The sequence below is a fragment of the Dipodomys ordii genome, unplaced genomic scaffold (assembly GCF_000151885.1).
Source record: "Dipodomys ordii isolate 6190 unplaced genomic scaffold, Dord_2.0 Scaffold42, whole genome shotgun sequence".
Taxonomy (NCBI): Eukaryota; Metazoa; Chordata; class Mammalia; order Rodentia; family Heteromyidae; genus Dipodomys; species Dipodomys ordii.
The window spans coordinates 5,244,102-5,258,785 of NW_012267258.1; the positions used below are offsets into that span (position 1 = coordinate 5,244,102).

The 14,684-nt window shown below is 35.3% G+C and overlaps 1 protein-coding gene across 3 annotated transcripts in view; it reads left to right on the forward strand.

Moving 5' to 3' along the window:
* Positions 1-14,684, forward strand: part of Scaf11 (SR-related CTD-associated factor 11) — a 76,568-nt gene that overhangs the window by 41,387 nt on the left and 20,497 nt on the right. For all 3 annotated transcript variants that reach the window (XM_013018773.1, XM_013018774.1, XM_013018775.1), the window contains exons 4-6: positions 6,749-6,826; positions 10,727-10,818; positions 13,093-13,154. In XM_013018773.1, coding sequence (XP_012874227.1) covers positions 6,749-6,826; positions 10,727-10,818; positions 13,093-13,154 — 232 coding nt within the window. The remainder of the gene's footprint in view (positions 1-6,748; positions 6,827-10,726; positions 10,819-13,092; positions 13,155-14,684) is intronic.

Sequence of the window (14,684 nt, forward strand, 5' to 3'; positions counted from 1 at the left end):
CTGTCCCTCAGCCCTTCAGCTCAAGGCGAGCGCTCTACCACTTGAGCTAAAGAGCCACTTCCGGTTTTCTGGTGATTTATTCGAAATAGGAGTCTCACGGTCTCTCCTGCCCGGGCTGGCTTTGAACCGCAATCCTCAGATCTCAGCCTCCTGAGTAGCTAGGATTACAGGCGTGAGCCACTGGCGCCCGGCTAATTTAAGTATTTTTTAGGAAGTAAAATCTTTAAAGTAATTTATCAGCTACATTATTTTATTCCATTTGTTAGACTTGTGAATTAGGAAGATTGCTAGTTCTAAAAAGAACTTAGAACTTGAACTTTTGACTAAGTTTTTCACGTTCACTACTATTGTGATTCTTTGGTAGAACAAAGAATATTTTTACAATGTGAATACTCAATACCTAAAAAATATGTGTGTAGATTTTCTGTTTAATACTCTGTTTACCAGTTGGGTAAATTTGTATGCATTCTGTGTAGTCTGGTTTTAAGTGTCAGGATATGTAAATGATGTACTGAGTTTTCTGTTTCAGTTTCTTTCTAGAGAAAGAAAGTCAGCTATTAAATGTAGGAGAAATTCAGATAAAGTGGTAATTTAACCAATTGTTATGTAATGTAATTTGAAATACATGAGAGTTCCATTTGAGGCCTTGGATGGAATATATTCTTAATTTTAACACTGAGATTCTTATGAATGTCTGAAAACTGTAAACTACAGTTTAATATAGGTTATAGGCTGATTATAGGTGAGCACTTGCTTTGGGGATATGTTAGTTGTCTTGGAACCATCAAATGAGAAAGGATAGGTCATGGTCAATAAGCCTCAAGCTGCAATAGTCAGCATTTCTAAATTATCATTTGAGATTGGAATGCAGTTTCGTATATAAAAGTTTTGTTTGTTAGTGGGTGAGATAGATGCTGTAGAGATTCCCATGAACAGGGAAATTTACCTGTTAATATAGGTACTGAGATATAGTTCCTAAGCATTTACCTTTAACACTTGCTTCTCTCTCTCTAGGAGGGGCTATCTATAGGCAGCCTATGTGATTGAGGATAGAGCAGCAGCAGGAAGCAAGAAATATTAGGAATCAAGAATCCTGAATTCTCAAATAAGGAAGGTTTCCTGTTCTTACATTTAAATATGGGTTTGTCTGAGCTGGGAATTTACAACGCTTCAGAATACTAGGGTATGTTTCACTGGAATCATTAGGAAGCTCATTTTTTTCTATCGATTTGCTTTTTTTACTGGTAGTACCTTAGTACAGAGAAATCATAGTATAATGTATGCCTTTTTTAAAAAACACATTATACAGTTGAAGTAAGGTATATTTTTAAATTTTACAGCTGTCATAAATTGAGTAGTGTTTTTACATACTTTGATTATGAAACTAAATTTTTTTTAAATTGTCAAGTTATTAAACATGAATAATTGAGGGTATATTATTTTATGTAAAGAAGCACAATGATGAATAATTGAGATTTATTTACATGTAAAGAAAAAAGTTTGCAATAATTTTTGTTAAAATCACCTTTATAAAAAAATAAGTATTACTTAAAGTTTTTTTTTCTATATTTTACATATGTTTTTGTTTAAAACCTTACTGCTGATGGGTGTGGTGGTACATGCCTATAATTCCAGCACTTAGGAGGCTGGAACAATTGCAGCAGTATGATTAGAAGCCAACCTGGGTTATATAAGAAAGCAACAGCAACAATACAATAGCATCAGCAGACCAAAAACCCTCACTACTCAGAAATGTAATCAGTTACTCTAGCCAAACACATTTTTCTTGGAAAATGAAACTATACTTTGAAAATTGAAATGTATCTTTGGCATTTTCTGGATAGTTATCTGCTGCATGTAAAGATGAGGTTTTCTTGGGAGTGCATAAAGTTTAGATCAGCCTAAACCTTTTTTTTTTCAGGGGTTACAGAGTTAGTTCTGCAGTTTTGAACTCAGGGCCTCTAGTTTGCTAGGCTAGTGTTTTACTACTTGCCCTGGTTTTTTTTTTTTTGCTGGTATTTTGGCCAACAAGTCTAGCAAATTCTGCCTGGGCTCTCCTTGAAAACCATGATCCTCTCAGCCTCCTGAGTAGTCAAGATTACAGGCATGAGCCACTAGTGCCCAGCTTATTTTTAAAACTCTTGTAAATTTCTATGAAAGGTTTGTGATTATCACACAAAGAGTAATTTGATACCTTAGCAACTATTAATGAACTTCGGTGTGTGCGTTTTTATATACAGTTAAAAAAATTACTAGGTTTTCAGAATGTATTTTGATTTTTTTTTCATTGAATTCTTTAGTTATCCTTCTATCAGGAAAAGTATTGCTATGGAGACTTACCTCAGAATAACCAAATTTCCTGCTTCCTTTCAGAAATGTTTTGGTAAACTTCTTTCTAAGATCAGATATGGACAGCATTGTTTTATAACCATAGCATAACTTTATCTAGTGTTTGTGGCTTGTTTTCTGATTTTTCCTTTCCTGGGAAAGATAACTTTTTTGTTTTTTGTTTTGTTGTGTTTGGGTTTTTTTGGCATACATTAGTTGGAGTTTCAGTATGACATTTTTACACATGTATGCAATGTATCCCAGTCAACCTTACCCTTTTATCATACTCCTTTATATTACTTGCCCTTCTTAAAGCAGATAATTCAGTTTTAGGAAATTTTTCTGTTGGCTTATCCTAAGCCAAAGGGAGTTAACTTATTTTTTGTATTAACTAGATTGCTCTTAGGAAATGTAAGTATATGCAAATTATGCTAATACTTAGAACTAGTTTCTTACTGCTACTGCCTTTTTTCCTTTTTTCTTTTATTATAGCAGTGGAACCTTTTCTTCAGATGAAACTTTAGACAGAGACAAAGAAATTATCCATAAAGAACCAAAAGAATGAAAGCCCTACCTTAGGACCCAAATATTTGAAACAGATCTAAATGGAATGGTTCAGGTTAAAACTATATTACATTAAATATTTTTAAGAAAAGAATACCCTTTCGTTGATGTTAACTGAAAATATTTAGGAAAAAAATGATATGTAATTACAGAACCATGGAAAGATTTGATATAGAATATAGAGTAAATTTCTTGAATACAAAGACTTTGAGATTTTGTGTCATAATTTGAATTAGGTAGAATAATTCCTATGTATGTTGTAAAATTTACAAATTCTGATAGAAAGTATTAAGAACTTGTTTGTCTCACTTGTGTGTATTTGTACATACACACATATAGACAGATATCTATATATGTATGTCTATTATATAAAACCAAAGGTTTGGATGTTTTTTGTTTTTTTGTTTTTTAATGTGTTAGTACTGAGGCTTGAACTCAGTCAGGGCCTAGGAACTATTAGCTTTTTCCACTCAAAGCTGGTGCTCTACCACTTTGAGCCACACTTCTTCCAGCTTTTTGACTGGTTAATTGGAGATAAATCTCAGACTTTCATGAGTAGGTTGGCTTCATCAGATAACAGCCTCTTGTGTAGCTAGGATTATAGGCATGAGCCACTAGTGCCTGGCAATCTAGAGTGTGTGTGTGGGGGGGGGGTTAAGCAGGTTAATATTTATGAGACCTTATGTAGTAATAGTATATTACACATACTTTTCTAAAAATTGTTAAATCAGTTAATTTCATAAACCTTAAACCTTGGCTGGGAGTGTGGCTCAGTGGTGGAGCACTTGCCTAGCATCCACAAAGCCCTGGGTTTGATTCCTCAGAACCACATACACAGAAAAAGCCAGAAGTGGCTCTGTGGCTCAAGTGGTAGAGCATCAGCCTTGAGTGAAAGAAGCTCAGCAGCAGTGCCCAGGCCCTGAGTTTGAGCCCCTGGACTAGCAAAAAAAAAAAAAAAAACCCACAAAACCTTAAACCTTGTTGATAAGTTCTATTACTCTCATTTTTGTAAATAAGATAGTTGAAGCTTAGAGAAGATGTATAAGTTGCCCAAGTTTGGACAAACTGAAACTTGTAAGAAGACAATAAGTCAAGATTTTCTATACATGTATCTTAGTTTTCAACAAACACTGAAGGAAACACATTTTCATTCATTACTGTTTTATATTTTAAATGATCATTTATCTTAATTACCTTTAAACTGGGCCTGGCATTACATGCCTTTAATCCATGATACTTGAGAACAGAATTCAAGGTCTGCCCAGGCAAAAAGCTAGCACAGTCTCCATCTTAACCAACACTATGGATGTGGAGGTTTACACCTGTGATACTGGCTACTGGGAGACATAAGTAGGGGGATTGCAGTCCAAAGTCAGCCTGGGCAAAAATACAAGACCCTATCTAAGAAATAACTAGCTGGGCTCCTGTGGTTTATGCCTGTAATCCTAGCTACTCAGGAGGCTGCAATCTGAGGATCACAGTCCAAAACCAGCCTGAGCAGAAAAACACTCAGGATTCTGTCTCCAAATAACCAGCAAAAAAGATGAACTAGAATTGTGGTTCAAATAATAAAACACCAACTATGAGTGAAGCTGAGCGAGAGGTCCTTAGTTTAAGCTTGGTACTGCCACAAAAGAAACAAAACCAACAAAAATGAAAGCAAAAAGGGCTGAAGCTGTAAGCAAATGGTGGAGTGCCTGCTTAATAAGTACAAGGTCCTGAGTTTAAAGCTTCTACTCATCCCAAAATTATAAGAAATAAATAGACTTTAAAACATAAAAGTGTTTTTAAACTTTGAAAAAGTAAAAATTAATTTTAGTTATTTGCCTATAAATTATAAATGAGTAAAAGTTATAGTGTAGTAATAACAAATGTACTAATAATACAACCTCTAACCTAAGACATTTCTTACCACTGAGAAGTAGTCAGTAGTTCCTTGAACTAGAATTCCTAGTGATAATTATTAAAAATATGTAGATTGCATTGTTGCTATTCATAGGTCAAGTATTCTGTAAGGGAAATAATGGCACCCTAAATCCCTTCTATTTGGAAGTAAGCTTCTATGTCAGTCTGATGTGATTTATTATAATAAGGTCATACAGTGTTCTATCTCTGCTTGTATGAGCGTATTTCTAGTCGTGCTGAAAGCCAGAAAGACAAATATCCCAGCATTTTATTCTACTGAGGTATCATAGAAAGTGACTTGTTTAGATTTCCTAACTATCTTTAATCTTCCCAACTGTTGATTTTAAATGGTTAGAATCCTGTTTTTACTTTTGTAACCATAGGTATTAGTAGTATCACCTGTTACTGTTTACTTCATAATTGCAGTCTCTTATCCTACCAGAAAACATTAGATTTTAAACTGTTTAGATAATATAAACCCATCCTTAAATATTTAATAGTATTATCAGGTAAAAAGTTACACATGAAGTTTGTGAAAGCACAAGAAATATATTTACATAAAAATCAAGTTGACTTATAATTATGTAGACATGATTGAAAGACCAATTTCCTTATTAAGTAGAGAACCTCTATAATTTGAAAAAGATGAGCATATTAATAGTTAAGCAAATGTATGAATAGACATTTTAAAGAAAAGAACCTTTGAAAAGCTTTTGAAGTAAGAAAATATTACATTTATAAGATGAAATACCATGATGGTAAGAATGGGACAGCTCTGAAATAACTATTGAGAAGCACCAGTCTAATATATGTAATTAAGAGGAAAAATTCAGTTCAGTACATGAATTATAGTGAAATGCACTCACACACTGGATATCTGCAATAGAATATATTTAAAAATGCCCTTTGGAATGAGTAACTGGGCTTGTTGGAGTACCTGTAATCTCAGATACTGGAGAGGTGAAGGCAGGAAGAGTTTGAGTTTGAGGCCAACCCAGACAAACAAAAGTTGGTCCAACCTATCTCAAAAACAGAAGGCTTGAAGGTGTAAGTTCAAATAGTAGAACTTGGAGATTCCCCAGTCCTGCAATAAACAATTTTTAAGAACCCTGAAAAATACCTGACTCATGTAATATTAATTTAAGAAAATCCAACAAAACCTTGTTTCTGTAGAGGCCATCAAGTTTACTGAGGAGAGGAATAGAGGAGTACTTGCTGTTATCATTCAAATATTTTTTGCTGCTGGTAAAAGTACCTATTTAATATTGAGGAAAATGGTTTGTTACAAATTTATGAAAAAATATGTGAGTTTCCCAAGTAATTTTTTATTAGTTTGGCAGATTTCATTAGCCATTCATTCTAGGTTTAGAGTCACAGCCAGTTGTACATGACAGAGCTGTGGACTTTAGCCCAGCTTTCATTATACCAGTGGTTTTGAGTGGAACAGCAAGTCTTAATAGAGTCTTAGTAACAGAAATCTTAGCTATTCATCATTGCATTCGTTAGCTAACATAGGTAGTTGTCAGTAACATTTGAATGGATGAAAGAAGTTTAAGGCATTTATTGTTCGGTAGTATGACTAAAGCTACTTTATTTTTCAAAGAAGATTAAAAAAAATGCTTCTTTGGTGGGGCACTGATGCCTAACACCTGTAATATTAGCTACTGAAGAGACTGAGATCTTAGGTTCACAGCATAAAACCAGCTGGAGCAGAAAAGTCTTTGAAGTCTGTAAAGCTACAAGTGGAGGTATGGTGTGGTTCAAGTAGAGTGCCAGCCTTGAGTGAAAAAGCTAAGGGACAGCACCTAGGCCCTGAATTCAATCACCAATACCAGCACACACACAAAAATACTTTTCTGTTGTGGAAATTTATGACTGGACTTAGTACAATTTAGTGTTACTTATTCTAAAGAAACATTAGTAGAATTATAATTTATTTATTGTTTTTCAGATGCTGGCTTCATGTCCTATTGATCGAAAACCTTTTCAGGCAGTATTTAAATTCAGTCCTTTGGAAGGTTGTGTTAAGGTAAGTTTTGAGTTTTATTTTGCATTATGATCTGTTTAAGTTAATTGGGCAATTTTTGCTTTGATATATGTCCAATTAGTGTATATTTGAAAATTGGTCAATTTTGTTTGCCATTCTTTTTCAACATAACAAGCTTGGGCCTTTAAACAGGGGTACTGAAATTCTGACCTTCTAAAGGTATTATCTACTGTGATCATTTTATGATATTCCACAAAATGTATTAGATCTCTGAAACACTAAGAAAGCTTCCCATTTAAGTACAAAGTACTTACATTTTAAAAATACTTCAATACTGAAATTTTTTTTTTGGCCCACATGGGGTCTGAACTCGGCCTGGGCGCTTTCCCTCAGCCAAGGCTAGCGCTCTACCACTTGAGCCACAGCACCACTTCTGGCTTTTTCTGCTTATGTGGTGCTGAGGCATCGAACCCAGGGCCTCATGCATGCAAGGCAAGCACTCTACCACTGAGCCACCTTCCTAGCCCGATATTGAATGTTTTGCAAACATTTCTTAGTTGAATAGCTCTGAGTATATTTTTTCCACTGGAGAAAGGTGCTTATTTTAAACATTTAGAATAGAAGATCAGCCCCTACAAAAACTTAAGAAGGTATTGTTTTTTCATGAAAAACAATTTAGAGATTAGCCAGTAAAATTTAATATGTTATCTTTTTTTTTTTGTCGGTCGTGGGGCTTGAACTCTGGGCCTGAGCGCTGTCCCTCAGCTCTTCAGCTCAAGGCGAGTGCTCTACCACTTGAGCTACCGCGCCACTTCCGGTTTTCTGGTGGTTTATTGGAGATAGGAGTCTCACGGTCTCTCCTGCCCGGGCTGGCTTTGAACCGCGATCCTCAGATTTCAGCCTCCTGAGTAGCTAGGATTACAGGCATGAGCCACCATCGCCCGGCTTAATATGTTATCTTTATTCTTAAATGCTTGTTACTTCATTAATGTTACTTATTATGAGCCATGATTGTAATCTGAGTTGATGTTGATGTTTGATTTATTGAAAAAAGGAAAAATAGGAACATATTCCTGAGTTAATGAGAAAAAGGAAACTAGAAAAGGACAATAATACTTAAGTAAAATAAATGAGAATTACCTAACACCAAATGTATGAGAATAAATGATAAGCAGCCCAAAATAAGCATATTCAATATGTGATGCCATTAAAGGGAAATAGAAGAAAGGGTATGGGAGCAACATGCCACATTCGTAGTTGCTCTCAGTTTTAGGTATTCATACTAAAATTATAAGCATTTTTTTTTTTTTTTTTGGTTGGCATGGGGCTTGAACTCTGGGCCTGGGCGCTGTCCCTGCACTCTTCAGCTCAAGGCGAATGCTCTACCGCTTGAGCCACAGCGCCACTCCCGGTTGTCTAGTGGCTTATTGGAGATAAGAGTCTCACTGATTTTCCTGCCCGGCTGGCTTTGAACCACGATCCTCAGATCTCAGCCTCCGGAGTAACTAGGATTACAGGCATGAGTCACTGGTGCCCAGCTTATTGGCATATTTTTTTATGAGTTGTCATGCTGCAAGTGAGATTGCAATTCAAAGAAAATGTTAGAAAGCATTTGCTTGTAATTATATCTCTTGTAATTATATACATGAGAAAAGATACTAAGTGTATTATTAAAAAGATGTTAAGGGTAATACAGAAAAAATCAAAGTGACTTTCCTGGAAGACATACTTTCTGTATTTTTCAGGTTATTTTATAAAACTGTGTTGCTGCAGATTGATTAGCATGAACTAGCTTCAAAGACATTTTGTTTTGTTGCATAGAATTAAAATTTACATTTATTTACTAGCATGTGCCTGTTAAAAATTTGGTACAGTGTTAATACAGTTTTTGTAAGTTTAAAGATTTTTTTAAGTTATGAGGTTTGCACAATCTCTTAATGTCTTTAGACTTTTAAATTATCTTTAATTGTATATTATCTTTAATTGTATAAAGTTGTACAGTTCAACTTGTCAGTTTATGAGTACAGTGCATCTTGTAGTGTTACCCCTTCTGTTATTCTCCTACATTTATCCCAACCCTACCTATACCTTTAAGTTACACAGTTCAATTTTCACTCTCTCTCATGCACACACACTAAATATAGAACTGTATTTCTTTTTTTATTTTTTATTGTGAAAATACTGTACAGAGGGGTTACAATTACATGGGCAAGATAGTGAGTACATTTCTTATCAAGCATTGTAGCCTCCTCCTTTGTTTACTTTTCCCATCCCTTCCCAGCCTCCCCCGCCCCAGAACTGTATTTCTTTTTTTTTGGGGGGGGGTCCAGTCGTGGGGCCTGAACTCTGGGCCTGGGCGCTGTCCCTCAGCTCTTCAGCTCAAGGCTAGCTCTCTACCACTTGAGCCACAGCGCCATTTCCTGCTTTTTTCTTTTTTTTGCTTATGTGGTGCTGAGTAATCGAACCCTGGCCTCAGGCATGCAAGGCAAGCGCTCTGCCACTGAGCCACCTTCCCAGCACTGTATTTCTTGATCCATTCATCTGTTCTCCTCCCCTTGATACCTTTTCCCTCCTTGACAAAATATGTTTCCCTTCCTGGTATTTATTTGTTAAACTGTTCACTATTCAGAGTTAGACCACTGGAATCCTCCCCTCTTATACCATACTTTAGTCAATTAGCTTGTATAGATGCAATGACCCTGTATATGTTTTCATTTTTATTTATAATTTAGATCTAACTTTTACATATGAGAAAAAACATACACTGTCTTCTCTGATCCTGACTTAGTTAATATAATTTTTTCTAGGTTTACCCATTTTCTTGCCATATTTACTGCTTCTTTCTAAAATTCCATTGTTTATGTGGAATATATTCCATATTTATATAGCACATACCATTGTATATGCCACATTTTCTTGATCTGTTTATCTATTGTAGGGCACCTTGGCTATTTCCGTAACTTGGCTATGGTGAATAGTGCAGCGCTGAAAGTGAATGTGCTAGTGTCTTTATTGTATCCTGACTTGTAATAATCTGAATGGAATGAGTGGATCATAATGTGTTCTGTGTTTAGTTTTTGAGGAATCTCTGAACTGCCTTCCAAAGTGTTTACACTAGTTTACATTTCTACCAACAGCATAATAGGATTCATTTTCCCCCCATATCCTTGCAACATTAGTTCTTGATGATGGCTATTCTTACTAGGTGTCTTGATGCAGACAAGGTGCAATCTCAGTGTTGATTTGTATTTCCTTTATGGTGAGAGATGTTCAGTATTTCTTGGTGTTTGGGGCCATTTTTACTTCTAAGAAGTCTTTGTTTAGTTCTTTTGTCCATTTATTTATTGTGTTATTTATTCTTTGGGTGTTTAGTTTCTTAAGCTTCTTGTATATTCTAGGTATTAGGCCCTTACAGGATATATAGCTGGTGAAGATCTTCCTTTCTGTGGGTGGTAACTTAGTACTTATGTCCTTTCTGCTGTGAAAAGTTTGTTTTTGGTAGAGTTGAACCTGGCCTCTTATATGCTAAGGATACTCTCACCACTGAGCAATGCGCTTAACTCTTCTTTTGTTTTATGTGTAAGCCATTTTTCTCACTATTTTATTTCTCCAAAGCTTATCATATTTATTTAGCTTATGGTTTATCATACTTGAATGAATATGCACATGTATGTGAACCACTTCTTTTTGCTGTGTAGCTCGAGTGGCTTTGAACTATGATCCTCCTTCCTACGTTATGTCCTAGAATTTTTTCCTGGTTTCTTGGTCTTCAGAAGGCTTTTGGGACTGTTGGGATTTTAGGTGTGCCATCATAATGCCAGGCTAGACTGCTATTTATTAAGATAGCTTTGTTTCTTTTTGTTACTTCAAGAGAGAATTAAAATGCTATCATTTGTGGTTTTGACTTATGACCCTAAATAAATGATTTTTCTTTTTTCATAGGTTCAAATAAAAAGACAGGTAAGAGAGACAAAAGAAAAGAAAACTGAAAGCTCTTTTAAGAAACAGCTCTCAAGTTCTGAAAGCTATATAAGGTGAGTGAGTGAGTAACTTTTAAAGTGGAATCCAGATAAGCAGAGCCAGAACTAGAACAAAAAGGAAAGTTTCCCCCTTAAAGTGGACATTTTCAATACATTCATTCTTTTGAAAAGAATATTAATATTTTAAAGGAAGGTTGGCTAAAATCAATGTAATTTGAATTCTGTCTTTGGTAACGATTAGGGTTTTCTTTTTTCCTCTACTCTGTTCTAGAGCAGAGCTTTTATAAAAGTAAGAAACATTTTAGAAGTGTAAGATTTCTATTAAAAAATTTCTTATTTTTGTATTTCTCACATATGTAGCACACAATTGAAGAATCAGCTTGGGAAAATAAAATTTGCAAGACCCATATCTCAATAGTAAAAAGCTGTGTATTTAACACATGCATGTCATCCCAGCTATAGTAGGAAGTGTAAGTATAGGAGGATTTCAGTCCAGGGTAAAAAGCAATATGCTATCTCAAAAATGCCCCAGCCCAAAGGGATCAAGGATTAGTTCAAGCACCTAGAGTACCTTGATAGAACTACTACATAACAAGCTTGAAGGCCCTGAATTCAGTGAAACTACCAATTTTCACAATTTGGTTCCTTGTGTAGGTACTTGTTACCTACTATAATAAATGTTTATGTTTGAAACATTTAAACATACTTGGCTTTCTTTAATTGCTATTTTAACATAATTGTCTAGAAACATAATACTATTCCTTGAGTTAAACAGGTTAAATGCCTGCTAATGATATTAGTGAACTAAGTTAAATATGGGAGTAGTATATTGAAAATTAATAAATATAACCTACTACATTTAAAACTTAAGCCTATTTTGATGGAAAATGTATTTAGAATCTTCCAAAATTGTACTTTTGACCCAGTATATTGCCTCACTATTAATTCTATAATTCATTAGTATATTTCATTAGAATACTAATTTTTTTTTAAGACAGAGTACTTATTTAGTATAACTAAAGCAATTGACAATAGTCCCTGAGATTTATTCTTTTGATTCGTCCTGAGAATGTAGTGGTCATCACTGAAATGATCTCTAAAGCCCATTATCTTTTTTTTTTTTTAAGTCCGTATCTTATTTGAGGTTTTTCATGTGTTTTTCTGTAATCCCTTTCAGACATATCTTATTAGGAGGTGGAATAGGAAATAATAATAATAAATTTGTACCTACAAAGTCATATCCCATAGTGTGAGATCTCTATCAATTATATATTTACCATATAGTCTTTTGTACTATTTTTAGCATTGTTTTCATTTACTTTTCTACATTCATCTGCTTTAACCAGCATATAGATCAAAACTATTTAAATTTACTCCTACTAAAGCTCTAAAAAAAATCCTGAAACCTTTCTCTTTGATACTTTACCAGTTGTAAGAAATTACAGTGATATTTTTAAACCTAAAGGTTATTGGAAAGGAAAATGTTGGCTAAGTTGCAAATTACATTTCATCATGCTTTTTAACCCCGATCTACCACCTTATCCATGTTCCAGCCCCTTTTTTGCTTTTAGTTATGTTTCATTTAGGGTCTCCTGAGAGACTGGCCTTAGTCTGTGATGGCTTTCAATGCAGCCAGGATAACAGATATGTACCACCATTTCCAGCTTACTGGTCCTACTGACCTTTTGCTATATGGGGCTGGTTTTGAACTACAGTACTCCTAATCTTCTCTTTTTTTTTTTTGGTCTGCCGTGGGGCTTGAACTCTGGGCCTGGGCGCTGTCCCTCAGCTCTTCAGCTCAAGGCGAGCGCTCTACCACTTGAGCTACAGCGCCACTTCCGGTTTTCTGGTGGTTTATTGGAGATAGGAGTCTCACGGTCTCTCCTGCCCAGGCTGGCTTTGAACTGGGATCCTCAGATCTCAGCCTCCTGAGTAGCTAGGATTATAGGCGTGAGCCACCAGCGCCCGGCTAAATCTTCTCTTTATTACAGCTGGAATTACAAATGTGAGGCACTGTATTTGGACTCCTAGAACTTTAGAATAGCTTTTTTAAAAAATAAGACTTTAGAATAGCTTTAAAAAAATAAGACTTCTATATGGCTTGGTTATGATTAAGCAAAGCATTATTGTTTCAAGACTGAGATGGTATAATTCATATATTTAAAATTTTTCTTAGCATTATAATATTTCATAAGTTCTGAATAATATTTAAACCATTTGCTGGTCTTTAGAAGAGTAAATAAATTTCATTATGATGAATAGTGAATTGAAAATATGTAAAAAATACAGTTTCTTTTAAATCTTTCAAATCTTTATTGATATTTACAGAAAAAAGGCCATAAGAGAAGATTTATTAACTTCAAGATTTTATGACTTGAAGATGATGTATAGTAAGTGATCTTTTGCTTATATGTTCTTTTTTTGAGTTTCAGTGTAGTAGTCATGCCAGAGGTCTCATTAAAATAGTTTGAATTGGAAAATTGTCAAGCAAAGAACTCTTCAGAGCTGTGCACGTTACATTCTGTAAATTTTACTTTTGTGGCATCCTGTATGCTGTACCTGCCATTCTTTTTTCTTTTTGTTCAGCTTAGAGAGAGAGAGAGAGAGAGAGTGTGTGTGTGTGTGTGTGTGTAAAGTGTTTCCTGATTAATCGGTATTTAATAACCTACATTGTGGTCTTACTCCACTAATTAGTGTGGAATCCCTTAATGAAGATAGTAAAATACCTGTGAGCCAGTAACTCTTTAAGAAGTAACTAAGGGAAATCTGTGACTAATAAACAATTTTCAGAGGCAGTTGTGGCTTATCCTCCAGCTATACTTTTAATTTGAAGCTTTATTTGAAAACGGAGCACCTCTAACATACTTAGCTTTTTGAGGAACACAATGGGATAGGCCCAATTATAGGAAATAGGGAACAGCTTTTAAAGTAGATGAATGGCCGTAGAGGCAAGGTACTTATCAGTAATGAAAGGGAAAAAAGAATTCTTCTACGGAAGGTTTCAGCTGGGTACCAGTAGCTCATGCCCATAATCTTAGTTACATACTAGATAGAGATGTGAAGATTGTGGTTTGAAGCCAGCCCATGTAGAAAAATCCAAGAGACTTTTATCTCCAGTTAACCAGTAAAAAAGCTGAAAGCTGGGGCTGGGAAGATGGCTCAGTGGTAGAGCGCTTGCCTTGCATTCATGAGGCCCTGGGTTCGATTCCTCAGCACCACATAAGCAGAAAAAGCAGGAAATAGAGCTGAGGCTTGAGCTGAAGAGCTGAGGGACAGTTCCTAGGCCCAGAGTTCAGGCCCCACGACCGACAAAAAAAAAAAAAAAGCTGAAAGCTGTGATTCTAGTAGTTAAAACACATTGAGTTGAAGCTCAAGGACTGGCACATACATACAAAAGCTTTAGAGATGAAAAGTGTTATTGTGGAATTAAAAAAATTCAGCAGGGGCCAGACGCCTAGCTGCTACTCAGGAAGCTGAGATCTGAGGATGGAGGTTTGGGCAAGGAGCCTTGGACAAGAAAGTCAGCAAAACTCTTAACTTCAATAAACTATTCAGAAAAAGCCAGAAGTAATGCTGTGACTCAAGTGGTAGAGCACTAGCCTTGAGCACTGAGTGGCTCAGGGGCAATGCCCAGGCCCTATGTTCAAGCACCAGGATCAGTTTAAAAAGAAAAAAAAAATCAGCGTGGGTAGAAGAGAAGCTTAGAGAAATCTTAGATTTCTGAAGTCATAGAGACTGTAGAATATTTATTTTAAGAGGTTATATACTGGACATTAATACTCCAATGGGAGGGGGAAATAAAAGGTAGGAAGTTATTTTCAAATGGGACATAAAGGTTGGTATGTTGGTATAGTTCTATAATATCAACTAAGGAGAAAGCCTATATAGAAACATTGTTTCTAGGCTAACAAAGACAAAAA